General features: G+C 42.5%; 1 protein-coding gene across 1 annotated transcript in view; it reads left to right on the top strand.

The window, feature by feature from the left end:
• Window positions 1-21,521, top strand: part of SLC16A10 (solute carrier family 16 member 10) — a 37,644-nt gene extending 16,123 nt beyond the window's left edge. Inside the window, exons 3-5 of the mRNA XM_029047688.1 lie at window positions 15,735-15,878; window positions 19,733-19,961; window positions 20,709-21,521. Coding sequence (XP_028903521.1) covers window positions 15,735-15,878; window positions 19,733-19,961; window positions 20,709-20,926 — 591 coding nt within the window. The 3' untranslated portion in view covers window positions 20,927-21,521. The remainder of the gene's footprint in view (window positions 1-15,734; window positions 15,879-19,732; window positions 19,962-20,708) is intronic.
• The last annotated feature ends 1,053 nt before the right edge of the window (window positions 21,522-22,574 follow it).

Here is a 22,574-nt window from a genome sequence, read left to right as displayed (position 1 = left end):
TCTCCCAGAAAGCTGGTCCACTCCCATGACCTGAGCCACCACCCTTATTCAGATCACACCCAAATCTTCAATTCCAGCCTTAACGTTAAGTCCCTTAAACTGGCAACTCTTGCCTCTTGGATGTTTCTCCCTTTGGATGTCCTGCTGGCACCTCAAATTCGGCTCAGCCAAAACAGAATAACATCTTCCCTCCTAAATCCACTTCTCCTAGGTTTTCCATTAATTGCACCACCTTCCTCCTTGTCCCAGAAGCTGTCACATTCAATCATCTGCCAATTCCTGTTGGTCCTTCCTTTGTGTTTCCCAGGCTGTGATCTGACAGCCATCACCGTGGGCTAAGTTTTTTCTTGTAAGCACGACTAGACTATTGCATCAGTCTCCTGGCTGGTCTCCTTGCCTCCAGCCTCTCCCCATTCCACTGCCACATGAGTCATCTTCTTGAAGTGTGTCTCGGCACACATCTCTTCCCTCCTCAGAAACCCCTGGTGGTTGACTATAAGGGCAGGAGCTTCTACTGCTCATCAATAGTTACACTGAATGGAAGCTGATTAATTGCACAGAAATTTACCAATCTTGACAGGAAGGATTGGAGCCATTTCCTACCCTTGGAAAAAACACTTGACCTCAGCTTGTAACTGATTGAAATGGAATTACATGGGTCACTGAATAGGTCAGAAATTCTGCCAACAAAACTTTCAGACATAAATCAGTTCCCTGACAATTGAGGTTGCAGCCCATCTTAGACCCTCAAAATCCAAGCTTTCCAAATCCATACAATGGAGGTAAATCATTGAACTTCCAACCTTTTGTGAAGAAACAGGGTTCTAGGATTAGGGTCCTTTCTTCTAGTATCTATTCTCTGATCAACCTGCACAATAGATCTCTCATCAAATCTCTCCACTTATTTATTGAAATAGATGTATTTAGCCACTACCCCCTTTATATTTGTCTGTCTTGGTTTTTAGATTGTAAGCATCTTGAAGGCAGCAACCATGATGAATTAGTCTTTTCAATGATCTGTAGAACTATCTTGAAAGCATCTTGCGAAGCTCAGCAGTGATGACACCTATGAAAATAAGTAATTGAATAAGTATCAGCCCAAAGGTTACTGTTAACACTGTAACCTAGGTTGGATGAAATATGAATCTCTCAGAGCAGGGACTTTTAACCTTTTTTTTTTTTTTTAGAAACTTTACTTCTGCTGTCTTGGGTATCATTTAAAAACAATAATAATCGTGGTATTTAAGCACTTACTGTGTTCCAGGCACTGTACTAAGCGCTGGAGTAGATACAGGGTAATTGGGTTGGAAAGAGTTCCTGTCCCACACTGGGCTCACAATCTTAATCCCCATCTGTAAAGATGAGGCAACTGAGGCACAGAGAAGTTAAGAGACTTTGCCCAAGGTCACACAGTTGAAACACTCATGCACACACACACAAACCACAAATACACACACACCACCTCCCCTACCCCCCCCACCCCTCCCCCAACCCCCTTGAGCCAGTGGATCAGAGATAGGCAGATGAAGATGACCAGTACATAATAGAGCTGATTAGGCACTGATGATGATGATGGTATTTGTTAAACACTTACTACGCTTCAAGCACTGTTTTAAGCTAAGCGCTAGGGTAGATACAAGGTTATCAGGTTGTACCACATGGGGCTCACAGTCTTAATCCTCATTTTACAGATGAGGTAACTGAGGTACAGAGAAGTTAAGTGACTTGCCCAAAGTCATATAGCTGATAAGTTGCGGAGCCAGGATTAGAACTGACAACTTCTGACTCCCAAGCCCGGGCTCTTTCCACTAAGCCATGCTGCTTCTCTAATTATTATTATTAACTATTATTAATAGTTCTCTTGGGCAAAATACTGTTGAAGAGAGAACACCATTTGGGGTTCCTCCAGATCATAGTTGGGAATCTTACAGGAACAGAGGAATAGTACAGTACTTAGTACAGTTCCAGATACATAATAAGTACTTAACAAGTACCATAAAAAACAAAACTTGGCAGCAGGAGTTGTCAAGAAAGAGTTGGGAAAAGTGAACAGTGGAATGATGGAGTCTAGTGCTGTGTGAGTAGAGGAAAATTTGATTCTGAAACAAGAGCTGTTACTGTAAAATCAGATCATACTTTCCAAAGTGTGACGGTAAGCCAAATCTTATAAACTGAATTTGTGGGCTAATTAATTAAAAGTTGTGGAACATTGCAGCATATATTGATTCACTCTTCACTCCAGCATGTAGTAGATATTTTGAAGGTAGTAAAATGGTATCATATCTGTCATCGTGTATCTTTTTGAATACAATGGTGTTGATTGAGCATCTATCAAGTGGAGTGGATGATTCTAAATGCTTGGTAGAAAGAGCAGAAGCCCAAGACATATTCCTTGCCCACAAAGACTTTGCACTTTTCAACCAAGGGGCTAGGTGTAGAAATGGCAAATACATATATGTACTGCTCAGGGGGCTAATATGAATCAGTACAAATCAGCAGCACCAAAACTAAAGGCCTTAGCCTGGCTTTTCTCCAAAAAAGGAGTAAAGACAGAGGGGAGTAGATGCAGGCAGTAAGACCCCAACGCCTGGCCAGGTCTCCCCAGTAAAGTGCTGTCATCCCCTGAGATCAGCGGGGTGAGTATACCTGAAGTTTCCAAAGGTGGAGGGAAGGGACACCCATAGGTAGACCGACGGATTGTAGAGACCAGACCAGTTTGGGGACTTGCCATCCCAGGAATTGGTCACTGAGAATGACTGACTGGCTGGCTTGTACCAAAGAAGTAAAGCAGTTGGGCTGTCCTTAATGCTTGCGGTTGAGAGGAATACATTTCTCCTTCATTCTTAAACAGGAGGGGATGCAAGAGCTGAGGATGGATACATAAGTCCGAGACGGGGATAAAGAGTTGATAAGAATCAGAATACCGGTAATTAGTCTATTGAGTATTTTATTGAGAGAAATTAGTTTGGACCAAGCCAACTAATTATCCAGCATAACGTTTGGCCTATTTCTATATTGCCAGATTATCCAGTTATTTTGGGACCCCAAAATGCCACATTACCCAAATAGCTAAGTCTGACCTAAATATCGCTTAGGTCCTAAACAGCCATGTTATTCAGTCCAAAGTGTGTTTTTAGGTTTCAGTTCTCTGAATTATGTGCATTGGTAGTTACATATGCTCTTTGCTATTTTATTGACTTTCCATTTGAAAAGTGACTGGTGCAGGCAACGGGAGTGATTGCTGGGTATATCACCAGACATTTTGTAACCTGTATCCTGTATTATTGCACATGTGCACTTTCAATCTGTATAAAGCAAGCTCACTGCAGCTGTGTACCACAGAGGAGAAAAGTGTACCTGCTGGCGTAGCTATCCCTGCCACCGGCGATTTTTCAGTGAGTCTTTCATCCGGGCACTTGGGCAGATAGCATGGGAAAAGAAAGCAGGTCCCCCCCTCCTTCTGACCGACCACCACCACCGCTGCAAAAACACATGGGGCCAGGACCCCAGCCCTAAAACCCTTTGAGATAAGGGCTCAAAGCAGGACAGAGAGCACCCAAAGAAATAGTGACAGGCCCACTTGGAGAGTGGAAAAAGCAGTGGGAGAAACTGAAGTTCGAGATCAGAAGAGGAATTGAAATGGTGGATTAGAGAAGGAAAATCGTGTGACTGGTGAAATAAAAAACAAGAAGGGAAAATGCACAAAGGCAGAACATGGGTATGAGAGGGACAGGGAATAGAGGAAATAATACAGAGGCATGCGTCAAAGGAAAGAGGAAGAAATTGACTTTCTGGCAGAGTGAATAGGAGTGGCTGGTAGCTAATTAAAGTGGAAGAGTAGAAAAAAGGGAAAGTACAACATCTGTGAGGCCACTGAGTATTTTTAGATTAGGATTTTATAATTCTGAAAAGCAGCAGATTTAAGTACCACTTTTAAATGTAGTAGGGAAAGACTATTGGCTAAGAACAGAAACTGCAAATATTTGCCTGACTCTCTTGGCTAGCTAGAAATATTTTAAGTAAATGAAGTATTTTGGAAACTATATGAAATAGGGGGGCAAAAAAAGAGTTTCTGCATAGCAGTGGCTTGAATTTTAAAGAGACAAAAGTATTAGTAGCGAGAATATTTATTGAATGTCTGCTGGATACAGTGAATTGTATTAAGCACTTGGAAAGTATAAAAGTGGCCAATTCCCTGTCTGTAAGGAGGGTATACGTTCATGGAAGGGATAGAAAAGTTTGTTCAGAGTAGTCCAATTATGTGAATGAATTCAACTGTAGTACAATTGAATATATGTATACTTATATGTGCTGCCGATGCTTATAAATAAGTTCTTTAGGGTTACCGATGGCCAGTGAATTTAAACAATTTAGACTTGGATTGAGCAGTTTGGTTCAGCCACCAGAAATGGAGTGATTTTTTTTTTTTACTACTGACATTGGAAGATCATATATCTAAGAAGCAGGGTAAAAACGGTATGAACTTGTCAAATAATGGGTGCAATGTCAGTATGATGGAAACTTTTTATATTTCCTTGGTTTGGAAACCTATCTTTAGTTGCTCATTGGTATTTTCCCTGCATCTACAAGCTTGACCATGTCATGGAGTGAATGCCTTTTTCAGATCTGATTCCCGGGGCAGGGAATGATGAAGCCATTAAAAATGAACGAATGCTTTGCTCTCACGTGGCTTACATCCAATAAGGAAAACAAGACAGGCAAACTTGAAGTCAGCCAGAATAAGCACAATAATTATAAGAATGCTTTGAGGGTGAAAAGTGGATCAAGGGAATCTCCTGTCAGTACCTGGAGACAAGGGATGAGCCCTAAGCCCTGAAAATGGGAGAGGAAGACCCAGATTAGTGGTAATAAATGTTAGGTTGTTGTTGCTCGATTGCATTGTGAAAGTGTGAGCCTGTTATTGGGCAGGGATTGTCTTTTGCCGAATTGTACATTCCAAGCACTTAGTACTGTGCTCTGCACATAGTAAGTGCTCAATAAATTCTATTGAATGAATGAATGACTGCAGGGAGCTCTCATTTCATCACGCCTGCCTTGAATATTCCTGGAACTGTGCAATTCTCAAGCCACCTGGGACATAGATTCTTTGTACTTCCTTGGCTTGGCCTAGAAACCAAGATTCTCTGGATGGTGCATGATGTCCCTGGAATCCTGCCATTCCCCTGTTCCTCCCATTTATGCTTTAAGCCCTGCTGAAATCCTAGCTCTTCTAAGAAGCCTTCCTGGACAAACCTCTCGCATGCCCACCTTATTTACCCCCTTTTTTGAGTCACTTATATCTGTACCATCCCTATCCCCATAGCACTTATGTATATCTCCTATATGTTTCCCCTATATTTGATTAATTTTAGGGTCGGTCTCCTCCCTGCAGACTGTAAGCTTCTTGAGGGAAAGGATCGAGTCTACTAACTCTGTTGTACCGTATTCCTCCAAGCGCATAGTACAGTGCTCTGCACACAGTAAGCACTTATTAAATAACCTTAAAGTTTCTTTTGGAGGCGGTGTAGGATGGGCAACCATTAGATGTTTTTGAGAAGTGGGGAGATGTGCACAGAACATTTTTTAGAAAAGCTATAAGTGTGGCCTTGTGGAAAGCACACGAGCCTGGGAATAAGAGGGTGTTACATCCCAGTAGAGTCAATTAGGGATGGGGTGGTTCGTGACTCAGTTTTACAGATGGAATAAACTATGATATTCAGGATCACGGGAAGAAAACATTAATTATCATACAGAATATTAGTAGTAAATGATCCTGCTTCTGTTAAGCCCACAACCCAGGGCCGATGAGATCTCTGACACTAGTTAAACCCTCAACCCAGGGACATTGAGAATTTCCTACCGCGGGAAGATGAGTCCCAGTCAGGGTTCGGGGCCTTAACGGGCCGGACCAGCACGGGTATTCCCGGCCAATAGGTCCTGCTCTTCGGGCTGTCTCCCCCCTCCCTTCAGAGGACCATGAGCAGCCAAGTAAGGCCAAGACCAGCACGACCATCCCCTTGGAAGGTCTCTCTCCCCGGGTCACCTCGGTTGGCCTTTCGGATAACAGCGAGCAGCAGCGACAGGCGTTTCTTCCCCTCCCTGGTCTTTATACTCCTCTCGTTGACTGTTATAACAAGCTTCTTTCACGTAAATTACAGTTCCTTTGTCTTCTGCTCTAAGAAGATATCTCGCCCAGACTCCAATGGGTTTGTCAGCATTTAGGTCTTCTCTTGGAGCCAATCCATCTGGCTCACCTTCGATCACAGGAAGATATATGCCGAAGGGCATTAAGTTTAACACAGTGTTACGCGAGTGCAAACTGCACACTTCAGAGAGTAAGAGGACTTGGGATCTAATTCTGGCTTTGCCACTTATGTGCGGTGAGACCATGGTTGAGTCACTTCTCTGTGCCTCAGTTTCCTCATCTATAAAATGGGGATTAAATCCTATTCTTGTGTACCTAGACTGTGAGCCCCATGCAGGACAGGGCCTGTGTCCACCCTGATAACCTTATATTTATCCCAGAGCTTAGAACAATGGTGGACACACAATAATAATAATAATGACGGTGTTTGTTAAGCACTTACTATGTGCCAAGCACTGTTCTATGTGCTTATCAGATACCATAATAATGTGTGGATGACATGGGGGAGAGACTGGAGGCAGGGGGGTCAGTGAGGAAGCTGATGGAGTGGTTGAGGTGCATTATGGAACATGCCTACCTACGTTACATTGTACTCTCCCAAGAGCGCGTACAGTGCTATTCTCTCAGTAAGCACTCTGTAAATATGATCAATTGAATATGACATCCTTGGATCAATGCAGTGGCAGTTTAGATGGAGAGGAAGAAGTGAATCCTGAAGATGTCATGAATATAGGACCGACAGCATTTGGTGACTGACTGGATATGTAGGATGAGAGAGAGGAGTCAAGGATAACCCCAAGCCTGTGGGCTGGAGGGACGGAGAGGATGGTGAGGGTGTCAACTGTGATGGAAAAGTCTGGGAGCAGGACCCCCAGATCACCTGGGGGTGAGATAGGGAAGAAGGGGGAGTGTACAGGGCCTTGGGCTCTCTAGGTTAGGGTTTAGAAGAGGGAAAGAGTCTGAGGATCTGAAACCCATCGAAGCAGCTGTTCTTGGAAAAGGGTGGTGGAGGAGGAGTAGTAATAGAATTTATTACGCATATACTGAGTGAAGAGCACTGTGCTAAGCACTGGGAAAATATACAGAGGTGTGAATTAAACCTGGTTCCCTGTCCTCTTATGGGCTCACAATCTGAAAATAGAAGGAGAACCAGCGAGGCTTGGAGAAGCAGCGTGGCTTAGCAAGAAAGAGCACGGGCCTGGGAGTCAGAGGTCATGGGTTCTAATGCCGGCTCCGCCACTTATCTGCTGTGTGACCTTGGGCAAGTCACTTAACTTGTCTGTGCCTCAGTTACCTCATCTGTAAAAATGGGAATTAAAAATGTGAGCCCCACGTGGGACAATCTGATTACCCTGTATCTACCCCAGCACTTAGAACAGTGCTCTGCACGTAGTAAGTGCTTAACAAATACCATTATCATTATTATTATTATTATTATAAGGGAGGAGAGGGAATGCTTGCTAGACAGATGAAGAGCTATCTTAAGATGCAGATTAGTACCAGCAACCGAGCAACCCCTTCTCCAAAAACCAAGGGTGCTGTGGCTAGAGGAGAGGAATTTCAGGCTCCTCGAAGCTGAGTCCAAGGCACACGTATAGCCAAAGCAACGGCTGCAACAGCCACCAGCTGTCCCAGAGTTTGTGGAGGCCTCATTGGTAGGTGTTTTTTTCTCCTTCTTTCCCGCCGAAATGATGGAAGGCAGAAATAAACACTATTGATGGATGGAGTCTACTCGTTGACGCAGAGAAGCGTGCTTGGCCTCCCGCTGTCCGGTGTGGGGATGCCGAGAGCGGCGGTGGCTTTCATTCCGAGCCCGGCACACAGAGGATTCTGAGAGCAGGGGCCCGCAAGGGCAGGCAGGGAAGGCAGCAGTGTTCCTGGAGGTTTCATTAGGCCACAGTGGAGAGGGGCCGAAGACCACTTGTTTTGCTCGGCCACGGTGGAGGGGAGGGAGGGAGGCAACTGCTTCGATTTGAAGTTTTCCTCCCAGCCAAGAGGATGTTCCCAGTCTGGCCGCCACTGCCGGTCCCCTCCCCTGTCATGTCCCAGCTTATTGGGTCCCAAACCAGCAGTGACGGCAGGAATGACATTAAGCAGGTTAATTAAAAACTTTCTCTGCCTCTTACGTTATTGCTGTCTTGCTCCCATCCTCCTCCTCCTCTGTCTTCTCCTCCTCTTCTTCTTGCACCACCGCTTAACTCTGCTACTCCAGATCTGGTGCCTGTGGGAGTTTACCCATCTTCTTCTCCAGCCCCAGTGTACACAGCCCCTATCCCGGGGGCAGCTCTTGCCACCTGCCCCGGCGCCCGTGGGTGGCGGGACCGGGCAGGTGTGGGAGTCGGGTGATGTAGTCCTGGGTCTCCCGCTGCTGGGCCGAGCCAGGCGGGTCCTCTCTCCTGGACACCCACCTCTGCTTGCGGGAGCTCATATAACAGGCTTCCTCTGGTCACAAGAAGGAACAAAACTCAGACCACCTACTTGGAACCTTTCCTGACCCTTCCTGCTCTTTTTCCAATTTATGTACATCCCATAGCGCTTACATACATATCCATCTCTAACTTTAATGTCTCTCTTCCCCCCTAGCCTGTAAGTTCCTTGTGGGCAGGCATCATTTCTGTGAACTCCATTGTACTGTGCAGTGCACAAAGTAAGTTCTCAAAAAATACCATGGTTGGTTGCTTGAGTTGTAGATGCCTAGCTAATGCTCCTCCCATCCCCAAATCTTTGCCTAAGTTTGGAGAAGAGGTGATGGAACAGTGGGAAACAGGGGAAGAAAAAAGGATGAGATCTGGTGAAATAGCATCTTCTAAAAATAAGATATTCTAGATAATCAAGTCAAAACAAAAATGGCATTTTGTTTTAGCTTTATTTTAAAGGAAGGATGTCCTCCCAAGTCCTTGCACTTCCCCTCTCCAGAATGGGGCCTTAATAAGCCAAGCAACATTAGCCGATTACTGTGGTGTTTGTCTAGGGGATGCCAGGATTCACTAAACTGCTGTCTCTAAATTATATTCACCGGCTCTCTTTTGATCAAAAAATTACTATCGTGGGGGATATTCTCTTTTCAGCTTTGTGAATTCAATTTTAGATTTCAAATTTTTTTGGCTAAATATTTTTTGAGAAGAAATACTTTTATAATTTGAATGCCTTTTTGGGTTACTTTAGGAAGGAGAATCATCTGACTAGCAGCCCGGCCTAGTGGAAAGAGCACGAGCCTGGGAGTCAGAGGACCCCGGTTCTAATTCTCTCTCTGCCCACTGCTTGCAAGACTTTGGCCAAGTCTTGTAACTTCTCTCTGCCTCAGTTGCCTCATCGGAAAAATGGGGATTAAGTCCTCCTCCATCCAATTTAGATTGTGAGCCTCTTGTGGGACGGGGACTGTATCCAACCTGATAAACTTGTATCTACCTCAGCACTTAGAATATTGCTTGTCACATAGTAAGTACTTCACCAATACCATAAAAAAGAAAAGAAGCGGGGTGTAATACTGGTTCTGCCACCTGTCTGCCGTGTGACCTTGGGTAAGTCACTTAACTTCTCTGGGCCTCAGGTACCTCACATGTAAAATGTGGGACATGGCCTAAGTCCAACCTGATTAGCTTGTAGCTAACCCAGTGCTTAGTACAGTGCCTGGCACATAGTAAGCGCTTAAATGCCATAAAAGGGAGGGGGGTTGTGGGGTGTCAATTGAACAACATTTGAATGCATTCAACATTAATAATGTTTCCAATACAGTGCATCAAAAATCCACAGCCACTAAGAAACAGGATTTTTCCTGAAATCCTGCAGGATTAGTGATGATTGAAAGTTGTTAGCATAAGAAGGAAGGTTGGTAGAAACAAATTAATTTTGGGGTGGCTGCAACTTCCTACTTCCAGGAAATCCTAATTGAACAATCTTCAGGGGTCATGAAGCAGAGCAGGTGAAAACTATAGCCACCACTAATTAGAGGGTAATTATCTTCAAAAAGCAATTTAGCATCCATGTGTTCTGAACCACATCAAAGGAGGACCTGGCAATTCAGTCTCTTGCCAGGAGCAAGAATGGAAACCGTGTCCATTCTTAAAAATCCGAAAGACTATTTTCTGGGCTTGCTTCCAGCAGTAGATTAACTCACTGAATGGAATCTAAATTCCAATCCAAACGTGGAACATAGTACTTTAGTTTATCTGACTTTTTTGTCCCCCCACCAGGACTGAGCTAAAGTCTATGGTCTTTTCATTACCACTGGCAATTAAAACTCACCTAGATTTTGGTTGCCTGACTCATAGAGTGTTAACTACCTTAGTATAGTTTTTCCTTTTGTGATGGGAAGTTTTCTGTTTCTAAACTCAGTCAATTCATTCATTCAATCAATCATATTGAGTGCTTAACTGAGTACAGAGCACTGTACACTTGGGAGAATACAATCCAGAGTTGGTAGACGCGTTCCCTGCCCACATTGTTTTCATGAATACCAGGAACTTGGCAAATCTATGTCTGTCCTAAAACTCCCTAGGGAGGAGTGGCAGGGGGCTCGAAGGAAGAGCTGGATCTCAACAGAGGGGAGCTGTACTTCAAGTTCATCCCAGCTCTTGGGAATAGTTAATGCTTAACAAATACCTTAAAATAAAGGAAAACAAGAAAAATGGGAAAAAAAGACATTCCTTCATTATATGCCAGGCACTTTTTTAAGTGCTAAGGTGGTTATGAGATAAGCAGTTTGGCCACAGTCCCTCTCTTAATCCCCATTTTACAGATAAGGTAACTGAGGCGAAGTGACATGATTTGCCCAACAGACAAGTGGCAGAGCTGAGATTAGAACCCAGATCCTCTGACTCCCAAATCCATTTTCTTTCCACTAGGCCATGCTGCTTATTCAGCTTAGTGGAAAGATCACAGGCTTGGGAGTCAGGTCATGGGTTTTAATTCTGGTTCCGCCACTTGTCAGCTGTGTGACTTTGGGCAAGTCACTTAACTTTTCTGTGCCTCAGTCACCTCATCTGTAAAATGAGAATTAAGGCTGTGAGCCCCAAGTGGGACAACCTCTTTACCTTGTATCTACCGCAGCGCTTAGAACAGTGCTTGGCATATAGTAAGCAGTTAACCAATACCATCATCATCACTTACTAAGTGCCATGCAGTGTTCTAAGCAACGGAGAAGATAAAAGATTGAAAATGAATTGGGGTACACAGTCTCCGTGGGAAGGAAAACAAGTTCCTTTCCCTTTCATATGTATTATTTCTATCCCATCGTTTCCTCCTACCTGTCACACATTTTAGTGTCTGTGTCCCCTGTTAGAGAGCACTGTTAAATTTTACTTTACAGTTTTGAAACATTGATTGCTAATAACAAGTCCTCAACAAAGAGGTACATTAACTCTTTGTGAGACAGCCCAGTAGATGAACTCCGAAAGTAGAGAAGTGGGGAAAATGGCCCAGAACTTTTTGAAAACTGGCACCTAGTAAGTGCTTAACAAATGGCATCATCATTATTATTATTATTAGAAACCTTCACCATTGGCAGAGAGCTGGGACTTTGACTCCCACAGAGGTGGTCTTTCTAGGGGACCATGAGCAGTGCATCTGTGGATATAAAGTAGGGTAGGGATGAATAACAGGATCTCCTTACTGTCGGCCTCAAAGTACTCAATCAGCTCTCCCCCTCCTACCTTAACTCGCTAGTCATCTACTACCCCCCAACCTGCACATTCTTCTCTAATGTCTGGGCCTCAATCTCATCTTTCTTGCCAGTGATTCCTTGCCCATGTCCTCGTTCTGGCCAGGAACTCTTCCCTCCCCACTCCCCCTTGTATATATGACAGGCTATTATTCTCCCTATCTTCAAAGCCCTCCTAAAATCACATCTCCAAGATGTCTTTCCTGACTTAATCCTCGTTTTCCCATATTCACCTTCCTTTCTGCATCACATGTACATTTGCTTCTACCCCTAAAGAACTTATATGCAGGTTCTTATATTCTGCCATTTCCCCTAGCTATAATTTACTGTAATGCCTGTTTCCCCCACTACCAGCTAGATGGATAGAGACCATAACAATGATAATGGAAGAACCATTAGAAGGGTTGCGGATTATGGCAGAGGACAGGACGTTCTGGAGAAAGTATGTGCATGGAGTCACTATGAATCAGAAACAACTCAACAGTGCTTAAGAATATATAGAGAAGCAGCATGACTTAATGGAAAGAGCCCGGGCTTTGGAGTCAGAGGTTATGGGTTCGAATCCTCGCTCTGCCACTTGTCAGCTGTGTGATTGTGGGCAAGTCACTTAACTTCTCGGTGCCTCAGCTACCTCATCTGTAAAATGGGGATTAACTGTGAGCCTCATGTGGGACAACCTGATTATCCTGTATCTACCCCAGCGCTTAGAACAGTGTTCTGCACATAGTAAGTGCTTAACAAATACCAACATTATTATTATTATTATAATAATTCCCCGACTAGATTGTAACCTCCTTGTGGGCAGGGACTGCGTCTACCAATTCTATTGTACTGAACTTTTCCAATCACTTAGTACAGTCCTCTGCACACAATAAGTGCTCAATATGTACCACTGATTTTATAGTTATTCCTGAATTTAGTTTACGAATTTGTTTGAAGCAATATAAATTGGTAACTTTTATGCTGATTGCTAAATGCCGCTGAGATTCTATATTGACACTTTGCAGTACCTAGGAATAACATAAAAGCTATTGATGAAGCCAGTATTGGTTATCTGTTCCAATCATTGGTGTTTATTGAGTGCTTACTGTGTGCAGATCACGGTACTAGGCATTTGGGAGAGTATAATATAACAGAGTTGGTAATAATAATAATAATGATGGTTTTTGTTAAGTGCTTACTATGTGCCAAGCACTGGGATAGGCACAAGGTAATCAGGTTGTCTCACGTGGAGCTCACAGTCTCAATCCCCATTTTACAGATGAGGTAACTGAAGCCCAGAGAAGTTAAGTGACTGGCCCAAAGTCACACAGCTGATAAGTGGCAGAGCCAGGATTAGAACTCACGACCTCTGACTCCCAAGCCCGGGCTCTTGCCACTAAGTCACGTTGCTTCTCTAGACACAATCCCTGCCCACAAGGAGGTTACAATCTAGAAGCAACCTGGCCTAGTGGATAGAGCACGGGCCTGGGAGTCAGAAGGCCATGGTTTCTAATCCCGGCTCTGCCACTTGTCTGCTCTGTGGCCTTGGGCAAGTCACTTTACTTCTCTGTGCCTCAGTAACCTCATCTGTAAAATGGGGATTAAGACTGGGAGCCCCATGCGGTACAGGGACTACATCTAATCCGATTTGCGTGTTTCCACCCCAGTGCTTGGTATAGCGCCTGGCAAGTAGTAAGCGCTTAACAAATTCCATAATTATTATTACTGTAGAGGAGAGCTCACAGTCCAAAGAGAATGGCTGAGCAATCAGTTTATGTGAAACTTTGAAAGGTGGAGAGATAATCATAATCATAATGATGGTATTTATAAAGTGATGACTTGTGCCAACCATCACACTAAACCTTGGGGTAACTATAAAATGAATCAGTCCTCATCCCACACAGGTGAATAGCTATCTTATCTCTATTTTAGAGATAAGGAAAGTGAGAGGTAGAGAAGTCAAGTTACTTGCCCAAGGTCACACAGCAAGCAAATAGCAGAGCTGGTACTTAGAAGGCAGATTTCTCTCTCTCTCTCTCTTTTATGGTATTTGTTAAGCCTATGGGCTCACAATCGTAATCCACATTTTACAGATGAATTAAGGCACAGAGAACTGAAGTGACTTGTCCAAGGTCACACAGCAGACAAGTGGCAGAGCAGGGATTAGAGCGCGGATCCTTCTGACTCCCAGGTCTGTGCTGTTTCTACTGACTCCCAACCCCCATGCTCTTTTCACTAGGCTGCAGAGCCTCCGTGACTCTCACAAAGAGAACGGGTCCCTTGTCGTTCAGCCTGCGTAGATGCAGGACTGGCTCCAAATGCTTCTTTTGCCTTTCAAGGATTCCAAATCTGAACCAAGAAATGGGGGCAGTAAAAACTGGGGCAGTGTTGGGGTGCAGTAGCAAGGAGTCCCAAAAAAGTCCCTACCCCAGCCATAAATTGCTGTTAGCACCGGAACCCTGGTGTTAGAAACTGGGTGCGGCCTCAAAGAAAAGATGAGAAACGTCACAAAATGCCAACAATCCCAAGTCCTTTTGGCCAGTTGAATGGTGATTCTGGTACGACTGTAAAAAGTTGAGCCACTGTGTCTCTCTGTGTGACTTCTCTCTTAGGTTTACCCAGTATGGGCAGTTGAACATCATGATTTCTGTTATGCAATTACAGCTCATGTTCTGAACATCTAAATTTATATCTCAGTTCAATTCCTGATTTGTCGAGTACATTGAAAACACTGTTGGATTCATCTGCTTCTGTGAAATATGTTCTTGTGATTGAATGTAACTTGAAATAAGATTCGATATTCTCGGCTTTTATCTGCTAGCTGGTGGAGAGGATGAATGAGGTTAATAGTTGAGGATTATGGATTTTTCTCTATAGGTATGCAGTTTAAGGTTTTTCTTGATGTGGTTTAGTTCAATTCTGTGTTTTTTGTGAGCGGAGTGTTGTTGAAAAGACAGCTCATCTCCAAAATAGCCATCCATCATCAACAGTCATACTTGGCATTTTCCCAAATTCCTAATGGGGAGAGATTTCAAGGGGGGAAGATGCCTCTCCCTCTTTCTCCCCACACCCTCTTCCCCTTCAGAAAGTCAGAGGAGAAGCAACGTGACCTAGTGGAAAGAGCATGGGCCTGGAAGTCAGAGCCCCTGGATTCAAATCCTCGCTCTGCCACTTACCTGCTGTGTGAAATTGTGCAAGTCAAATTTCTCAGTGCCTCAGTTTCATCTACAGTACTCGCCCAACTGCTTAGAACAGTGCTCTACACCAGTAAGAGTTCAGCAAATACCATTAACTGATTGATTAATGCTATTTGTTTTCACTCTCAATAGTGCCTGGGGGATAATATGGAATTTCAATGTTGGTCTTCAGAACTAAAGTGAAAACCTGCATTTCTCAGTGAATGGTCAGGAAATTAGAAAAAGCTTACTGTTTTAACATTTGGCCTTGCAAAAGAATTTCACTTGGAATTGGTGAACAGGGATAAACATAAAAGCAGATCCTCCAAACCGAATACTAGAATATGTAGAATTCCACATTCAACTGAGCCAAGAGTTCAAAGAAAGACCCACTTGTTTTACCGTACAGACTTTACAAACCTGCACAGATGTTGTCCATTTGAGGCCTGCATGTTCTGAAAATTTCTGATCTGCCCTACAAGGGAGATCAGGTTAAACAAGATATGGCCTGACCTTTCCGATGAGCTCTATTTAAAGAGCATTTTGGGGGTGGAATTACAAAAAGTGCTCTCAAGGTAAGTGTAAAGGTAACCTCACATGGTGGCATCCAAATGGAAATACATACCTTTATAATATAGAAACTCAAGAAAATAACCACTGAGTTTTGACATGGGTGAAGGTGCAAATATGAAGTCCAAACACTGTCAACGAGCATTCATAGAGGTCTCCCAGTGTACTAACATGAATTATTTTTCTATTTGTATTTTGACAGATGAATTATGTAAAAGAGAGGTTTGAGACAGAAACCAATAAAGAGGTGCTTCTCATGTGCATTGGCATCACTTCAGGAGTTGGAAGATTAATCTTCGGGAGAATTGTAGATTATGTTCCTGGTGTCAAAAAAGTTTATTTACAGGTAATGTTTTGGGGAGAGCAGGGAGGTAACCAAAGGAAATGGTCACAGTCACTTTTCCCACCCAGGTTTCTGTTCTTCCAACCACATAACCTCATCAACCACTATTTATTGGTGCCCTGGGTGTTTTTCTTTGTATAAATCAATTGGGAAGGTGGAAAGCATTTTCCAAAAACACAGCTTCTCCAGTAATATATCAGCTCCTCCAGCACAAAATCAGTTTTGGGTCAAAACCATAAGAAATTGAAAAAGCCCCACCCTGTCTTTTTAAGGGAAACCAGAAAACCCAGAGGTGGTTTTTTTTTTTGTTTTTTGGAGGGGGAACTTCCTTCTCTAGAAACTAGTTTGCAAAATTCACCGTTGTCTTGATTCGAGACTCTGCATTGCAGGCTCTCCTCAGTGTGGGGCTGATGTTCACCTTAAAAGTGACTCACTCCAGCCGAGTCATGGATCAACAGTTTTGAGATCTACCTCAAAGAAGATCCTTGTATTTTCGGGGTTTTTCAAATGTTGACATTTGAATCCTTGGGTAATGTTTTGCTGGCATTCACCACTTCCAAAGTGAACTAGTGGGTTTCATCCTCAAGTAACAAGGCAGGCTTCTAATGGACATTTGTGAGCACTGTGCTTTTTAATTACTCCATCCCTCCACCTTCCATTCATTCGCTCTCCCCCTCTCCCTTTCTACTTCTTCTCTAAACCAGATCCCTGTCAGTAGCCCTTCCACTTTTTAATAATACACTTCTCAATGATGTCTTTTTGTCACATTCTGCCTTAACTGAACCTTGGATCCTTTTCGTACCTTCATAATTACTTCCAGGCTTGTCAAGTTTGTGGGTCCTTCTTCCCTCATCCCTTCTTCCTGGGTATTCTTAGAAAACCCTCCTTCTGAAGAGATCAAAGCATTTTTGAATGCTTGAAATGTGTACTTTATATTGTATTTGACAAAGGCCACCTTTGGAAGCCACTCCCACAGACCCAATCAGGGTTTTTGTTGGTTTTCCCTTTTGTGTTTCTAGGCACCCCCCGGTACCATTTCTTTTTCCCTCCCAGAAAAACGTCAAATTCCTTTCAGAAATTTACCACTCTGTGTACAGTCTTCAGGGGTTCTGGTTGCTTTAAACTCAGTTCCACCGTTTACTGTGCACTAGATTTCCTATTTGCTCCTGGGGGTAAAGTTAATTATTTGAAGCACTCAATTTCAAAAAAAATCAATGCCCCTGCAGTCAGTAAAAAAAATATTTTTTCTCCCCTAGAGCTTTGAAAATTGTTGGAAGTATATGAACAAAGTGTTTGGAGACTGTTCTTTAACAGAATTCTTCAGCTTTTCAATTGTTTTCCATTTTTAGTCTGACATAGCTCTAACCTAATGATCTTCAAGACATCTGTTAACTATCTAATTTTATAAATGTGGGCATCAGCGTGGAGAAGAAGGCTGGAATAGGGGATAGAGGAGAGGAATGGGAGTCAAGCAACCTGGATTCTAACCCCAGATCCACCGTTTGCTTGCCGTGTGTCCTTGGGCAAGTCATTTAGTTTCCTTGGGCTTCAGTTTCCTCATCTGTGAAATGGGCCTTAAATTCCTGTTCTCCCTCCCCTTTAGACTGTGAGTCCCAAGTGGGATATGGACAGTGTCCAATCTGACTATCCTGTATCTATGCCTGCACTTAGCACAGTGCTTGGCACATATTATTCTTGTTGTTGTTGCTATCGATTTCTGAGCCCATGCATGCACTGGAAACACTAATGAAAATAATCATACATCACAGTCAAATTTAAATTTAGATTTTAAAAAAAGCTTATTGTGGCAAGGGAAAGTGTCTACCAACTCAGTATTGTACTCTCTCAGGGATTTCAGTGCTCTGCATATATTAAGCACTCAGTAAATGTCATTGATGATGATGATTAGTTGGTGATTAATGAATTTCCTAGGCCAGGGAGAGTATAATTAGGGCCCTATAGTAGCAGAAAACATTCAAAATGATTTCCTCCTTTTTCCTCTCATCCTTTTTTAAGTTAGTAGATTATGAAGGAACATTTCTCATTAGGTGCCTTTATGTCTATATTTTGCTTCAGCCAGCTTAATGATGCTTCTTGATCTTGGGATTCCAAGTTGAACTAAGACCCTCTTCCTTACCCCCACCCCAATTCTCATTTTGGTTTTGTCTCCAACTCACTCGTGAGGTACTGGAAATATGGTTAAGGGGTAATAAACATATATGTTTACTTTGAAGAGGAGCTATGTGTAGTAATTGGTAGTCTTCTTGAATGCATTGTATATTTTTCAGTCACTAGCATCATGGTTGTTCTGGTCTGTTTGAATCCAGTTCTTCTGGCTCACAGCTTAATTCCCTTCATAATAGGCCTTACCCTCTCAGTGGCTCAGTTTCCCCATCAGTGCAATGTGGATAATAATTGCCACCACTCTCGGTTATTATGAGGGTAAAAATAATATAACATGGAAGTGATGTGAGTTCTGATGCAGAAGGGAGCACTAGAAATACAAAGAATTCCCTCTTTGGTAGCTAATATGACTTCTCAGCATGGCAGAATTCTCCCTTCCGTAGCCCTGTTTGTTTTATTCTCCATCCAGAAATCCTTCTATTAATGCCTACCCAAGGGCTCACTAGTGCAGTCTTTTAGTGGATAAAAAATGTTGGAGCGGTTTTCAGACAAAAAAATATATCCAGGCAACTTTGGAATTTAACTGGAGGCCACTCCTCCAGTGTATTTCCTTCTCCAGGATAAGTCTTTGCACTTCGCACCGTAAGACAGCTGCAAATGATTTTCTTCCCAAACTGTAGTCAAGCCCCTGGGCAAGTCTCAGGCTGAGGTCTCTCCAAAAGAATGCTTCATTTTCCCTGATAAAAATGAGAAAGGCAGTAATAATAACTGGCAGAAAGAACAGAAATAACTCGAGTTTTTCTTTTCTTCTAGACTGTAATATTTCTGTCATTAAAACTGGAGCACTTTATTTCAAAACCACTAATGGTTTTGAGGGGGGAAAAAAAATATGCCCTCTCCTCTGTTTCCAAACCATTACACATTCCTCAAATCTTATCTCCTTGACCCTCTGCATAAGTTGTTTTTTAAGTGACTGATTCTTTTTCCATTTTCTTTTTTTGTATAACCTTTCTTCCAAGGTTTGCAAAGCAGCACATAATTTAGATCACGGTCTAAGTGGAGGTGGGAGAACAATTGTTTTTTAAAAGTAAAGGAAGTGGTCGATAAAATGTAAGGGGACTCTCCCTCTCCTGAGGTCCCATGACTGGTTTCAGCAGGGTTGAAAATAGGCAGGTGTTTTGATTTTTACCATCGTGCTATGTTCCAGTGTGACTCAGAAATCTGACAGTGCTCTGCTCACAGTAAGCGTTTAATAAATACAGTTGAATGAATAAATGAGTGACAGATGAAGTCCAGGAGAATCAACCTTGAAGAAACGTCTCGAAACAGATTTGCCTCTGTGTACCAGTAGAACAGAACTGTCAGCAGATGGGACATTTTAGGATTTATTTGGTCACTTGTGCTGAGACACTGGGTTGTGTGTGTGGTCTAACAACAGTAAGTCCCCTCAGTATCCTCAGCTGACAAATGGAGATTACTTAGAACTGTACAATTGGGTCTCTTAGGCATGAAGAGTGGTTATGTAATCTTTAAAAAAGGGAGTAAGATAAGTTTTTTTTTTCAAAAAAAGGAATAATGGTGGATAAGGAGGTAATCTGTGATGATGTAAAATTGGGTACCGGAACCTTGTATTGAGACTCCTTAAAGGCTGAGCTAACTGAATTTGGCCTCTGGGCATTCTAAATATCGTGCTCATTGGACGTGTTACTGAAATTCTTGTTTCTTATTCCCAGGTAATCTCATTCTTCTTCATTGGTCTGATGTCCATGATGATCCCACTGTCCCAGGTTTTTGAGGCCCTCATCGGTGTCTGCCTCTTCATGGGTCTCTTTGACGGCTGCTTCATTTCAATCATGGCTCCCATTGCCTTTGAGTTAGTTGGCGCACAGGATGTCTCCCAGGCCATAGGATTTCTGCTGGGATTCATGTCCATACCCATGACCGTGGGGCCTCCAATTGCAGGTAACAAGATGAATTCAGGAGCCTCTATGCACCCTGGTTGCGTTTCCTCTCAATTCTTTTTTCCTTTTAAATGGATTAATCTTCTAGTACTCCTGTAAATCAGAAGAATTTCGCTTTCCTAAAAATAGAGCTTAGGTTGTCTTGTTTCTGGCTGTTGTCCTGTATATATTTACCCAAAACTAAAAATAGGAGTGCATAAATTACTGAATGGTGTTTATTTTGCCTAATCAGCCGTTAAGTTTCATTTCTGTGTTAAGAATGAGAAGATTTCAGAAAACATTTTCTCTTCCATCTAGCAAGCCTAAAAGAGAAATCAATGCATTGAATGCCGTGTCCTGTGCAAAGATTACTAGGTTGGAAGATTTGGCTTCATATATACTGTGAATAGGTTTTCAGAGATACTTTTAGACAAAAGTCCCCTTTTGTTCATGCACATTAATGATTCCCTTGTTTGGAACCTGTAGCTAAGTTTCCCAAAACCAAAGGAGCAGGCCTTTGATGGGGGAAAGAAAAATGTAGGATTTACCTCAAAGTGTACCGCGTAGTTCCATTGTTCATGCTTCTAGCTAAACAAGACACCAGTTAGATCTGAGCTCCTGCCCTGACAGGTTCTGTTGGAGGCTGGCGGGGGGAAACAGTGCTCACCAGGAAGGCCTTAAGGCTTTCGCTTTACCAATGAGGTTTGGGCCACCTTATAAAAACTGCTTTTGTAACCTCCTGGTGATCCCCCTCTGCTCCTCACCTTAGGGTTTCTGCGAGAAAAGACAGGCTCCTATGATGTTGCATTCTACCTCGCTGGAGTTCCTCCCATCATTGGAGGAATTGTGCTCTGCTTTGTTCCATGGATCCATGAAAGGAAGAAAGCCTCTAATGGGAAAAAAATGGAGAAGATGTTGGACAACCAGAGTACTTTGCTTCCCAGCTTCTCAGAAGTCATCAAAAGAGAGTCTGACTCCGTTATTTAATACTTCATACCTCTCTGTAAGACTGGACTTGTTTTCAGGAATTAGAGCAGACCCCCTGTACCATGAATTGGAAATTTCATGTGATTTGTTTTTATAGCATGGTAGAAATGCACTAGAATTGGAAAGACAAACCCACTACTACCACTAGAGAACTGTATTTTACATTTACACGAAACTGAGAGTGATGACTTTGATGTCTGAAAATCGGATTCACCCGTTGGGGAACTTGTGAACGGGGAAACAGTTGGACACAGTAAAGATGCAACTTTCAGTATGAATAACTTTGCTCTCTGAGTTTGTTAAATCCTGAAAGCTGTATAGTTTGTGTAAAGTTTGTAAAATACCTCAAGTTATACTGGAAAGATTTACTGCAGTCTGACGAAGGACTGGAAATTCTTGTTCTGGAACCTTATGGTACCCTCGGTTCTGTTGTCTGTTTTTAACTTCATATGCTATTTAAAATAATTTTTTAAAATTACATTTCTAAGCATCGATTCTAAGCATTGATCCGAAGCTGTTCCTTCAAGTATGGATCCACTGCTTAAGTAGCTTTATTGCGGTTAATTAAACTATAGAATGAATTCTCACAAACGAACCTGTTTGATGTGAAATCCTGTTCTTGAGCCAAAGGAGAGGCTTTTCCTAGGGCAACTCTCAAAAAAAACCCAAACACATGCATTAAACATGAATTTAGAGGTCCATACTCACAGAGCAAAGCAGTTCAAATTTCAGAAAACCATTTCTTGTGGGGTTGCAGTATGTTTTAACACTTGAAGCGGGACCTTTATCCGTAGGGCTGAGACACCCGACATGATTATCGTGCTTTTTGAATTGTAACGCTAAGGTACGGTGGAGTGTGTGAAAAGTATTTTTGGCAGTTTTCAAAGTGAATTTATTTGCTTTTAGGATTGTTAGATCATAAAAACTAGAGGGTTTCTTTTTCTTTCTTTTTTTAAATTTGTGTCGTACATGATGAATTGCAGGAATATGCTCATAGGCCAATCTCTATTCGTGCTGAATAGAGAATCTCGTTGTATCAGAACCAGTTCCTTGAAATGGTTTTCTTAAATGAACTCAATTGGTCTTCAATGGCTCAAACATTTTCAAAACAATTTTACTTTCTCACAGATACCTAGAAAAATTTTCTATCAATAACTGTCCATCCATCATTTTCCCTCATCATTGACATTTCTACTTCTCATTTCTGCCTGGAGATATTGAACTCCATAGCTCACTGAGTCCAGAATTCATCCACTGAAGAGCTTAAAATTGAAGGTCTAACTCAACCACGACTTATTCCCAATAAGAAAGCCTGTTTCCCGCTGATAGACTTTTTTTGGTGGGAGGAGGGGGAGGGATTGGTTTGTTTATTATCAAGCAAATATCTATCTATAAATATATATTATATATGTTAAATCTAAATTATAAGCAAATAAGTAGATAATATTTGGACAGGGAGTTAGAGTTCTTCTTTAGTTAGGTTGTAGCTGCACATCTGGAAAGGATGTCTCTTTTTCCCCCCCTTCTCTTGCACTTCGACAAGCACACACACCAAAAACATCTGCCAACATGTTTTCTCTCTCATTCTCTCTCTCTCTCTCTCTCTCACACACACACACACACACACACACACACACACACACACACA

Source organism: Ornithorhynchus anatinus, chromosome 19, assembly GCF_004115215.2.
Source record: "Ornithorhynchus anatinus isolate Pmale09 chromosome 19, mOrnAna1.pri.v4, whole genome shotgun sequence".
NCBI classification, from domain to species: domain Eukaryota; kingdom Metazoa; phylum Chordata; class Mammalia; order Monotremata; family Ornithorhynchidae; genus Ornithorhynchus; species Ornithorhynchus anatinus.
The sequence above is the reverse complement of the archived record's forward strand: the minus strand, read 5'-3'. Positions and strand labels throughout refer to the sequence as shown.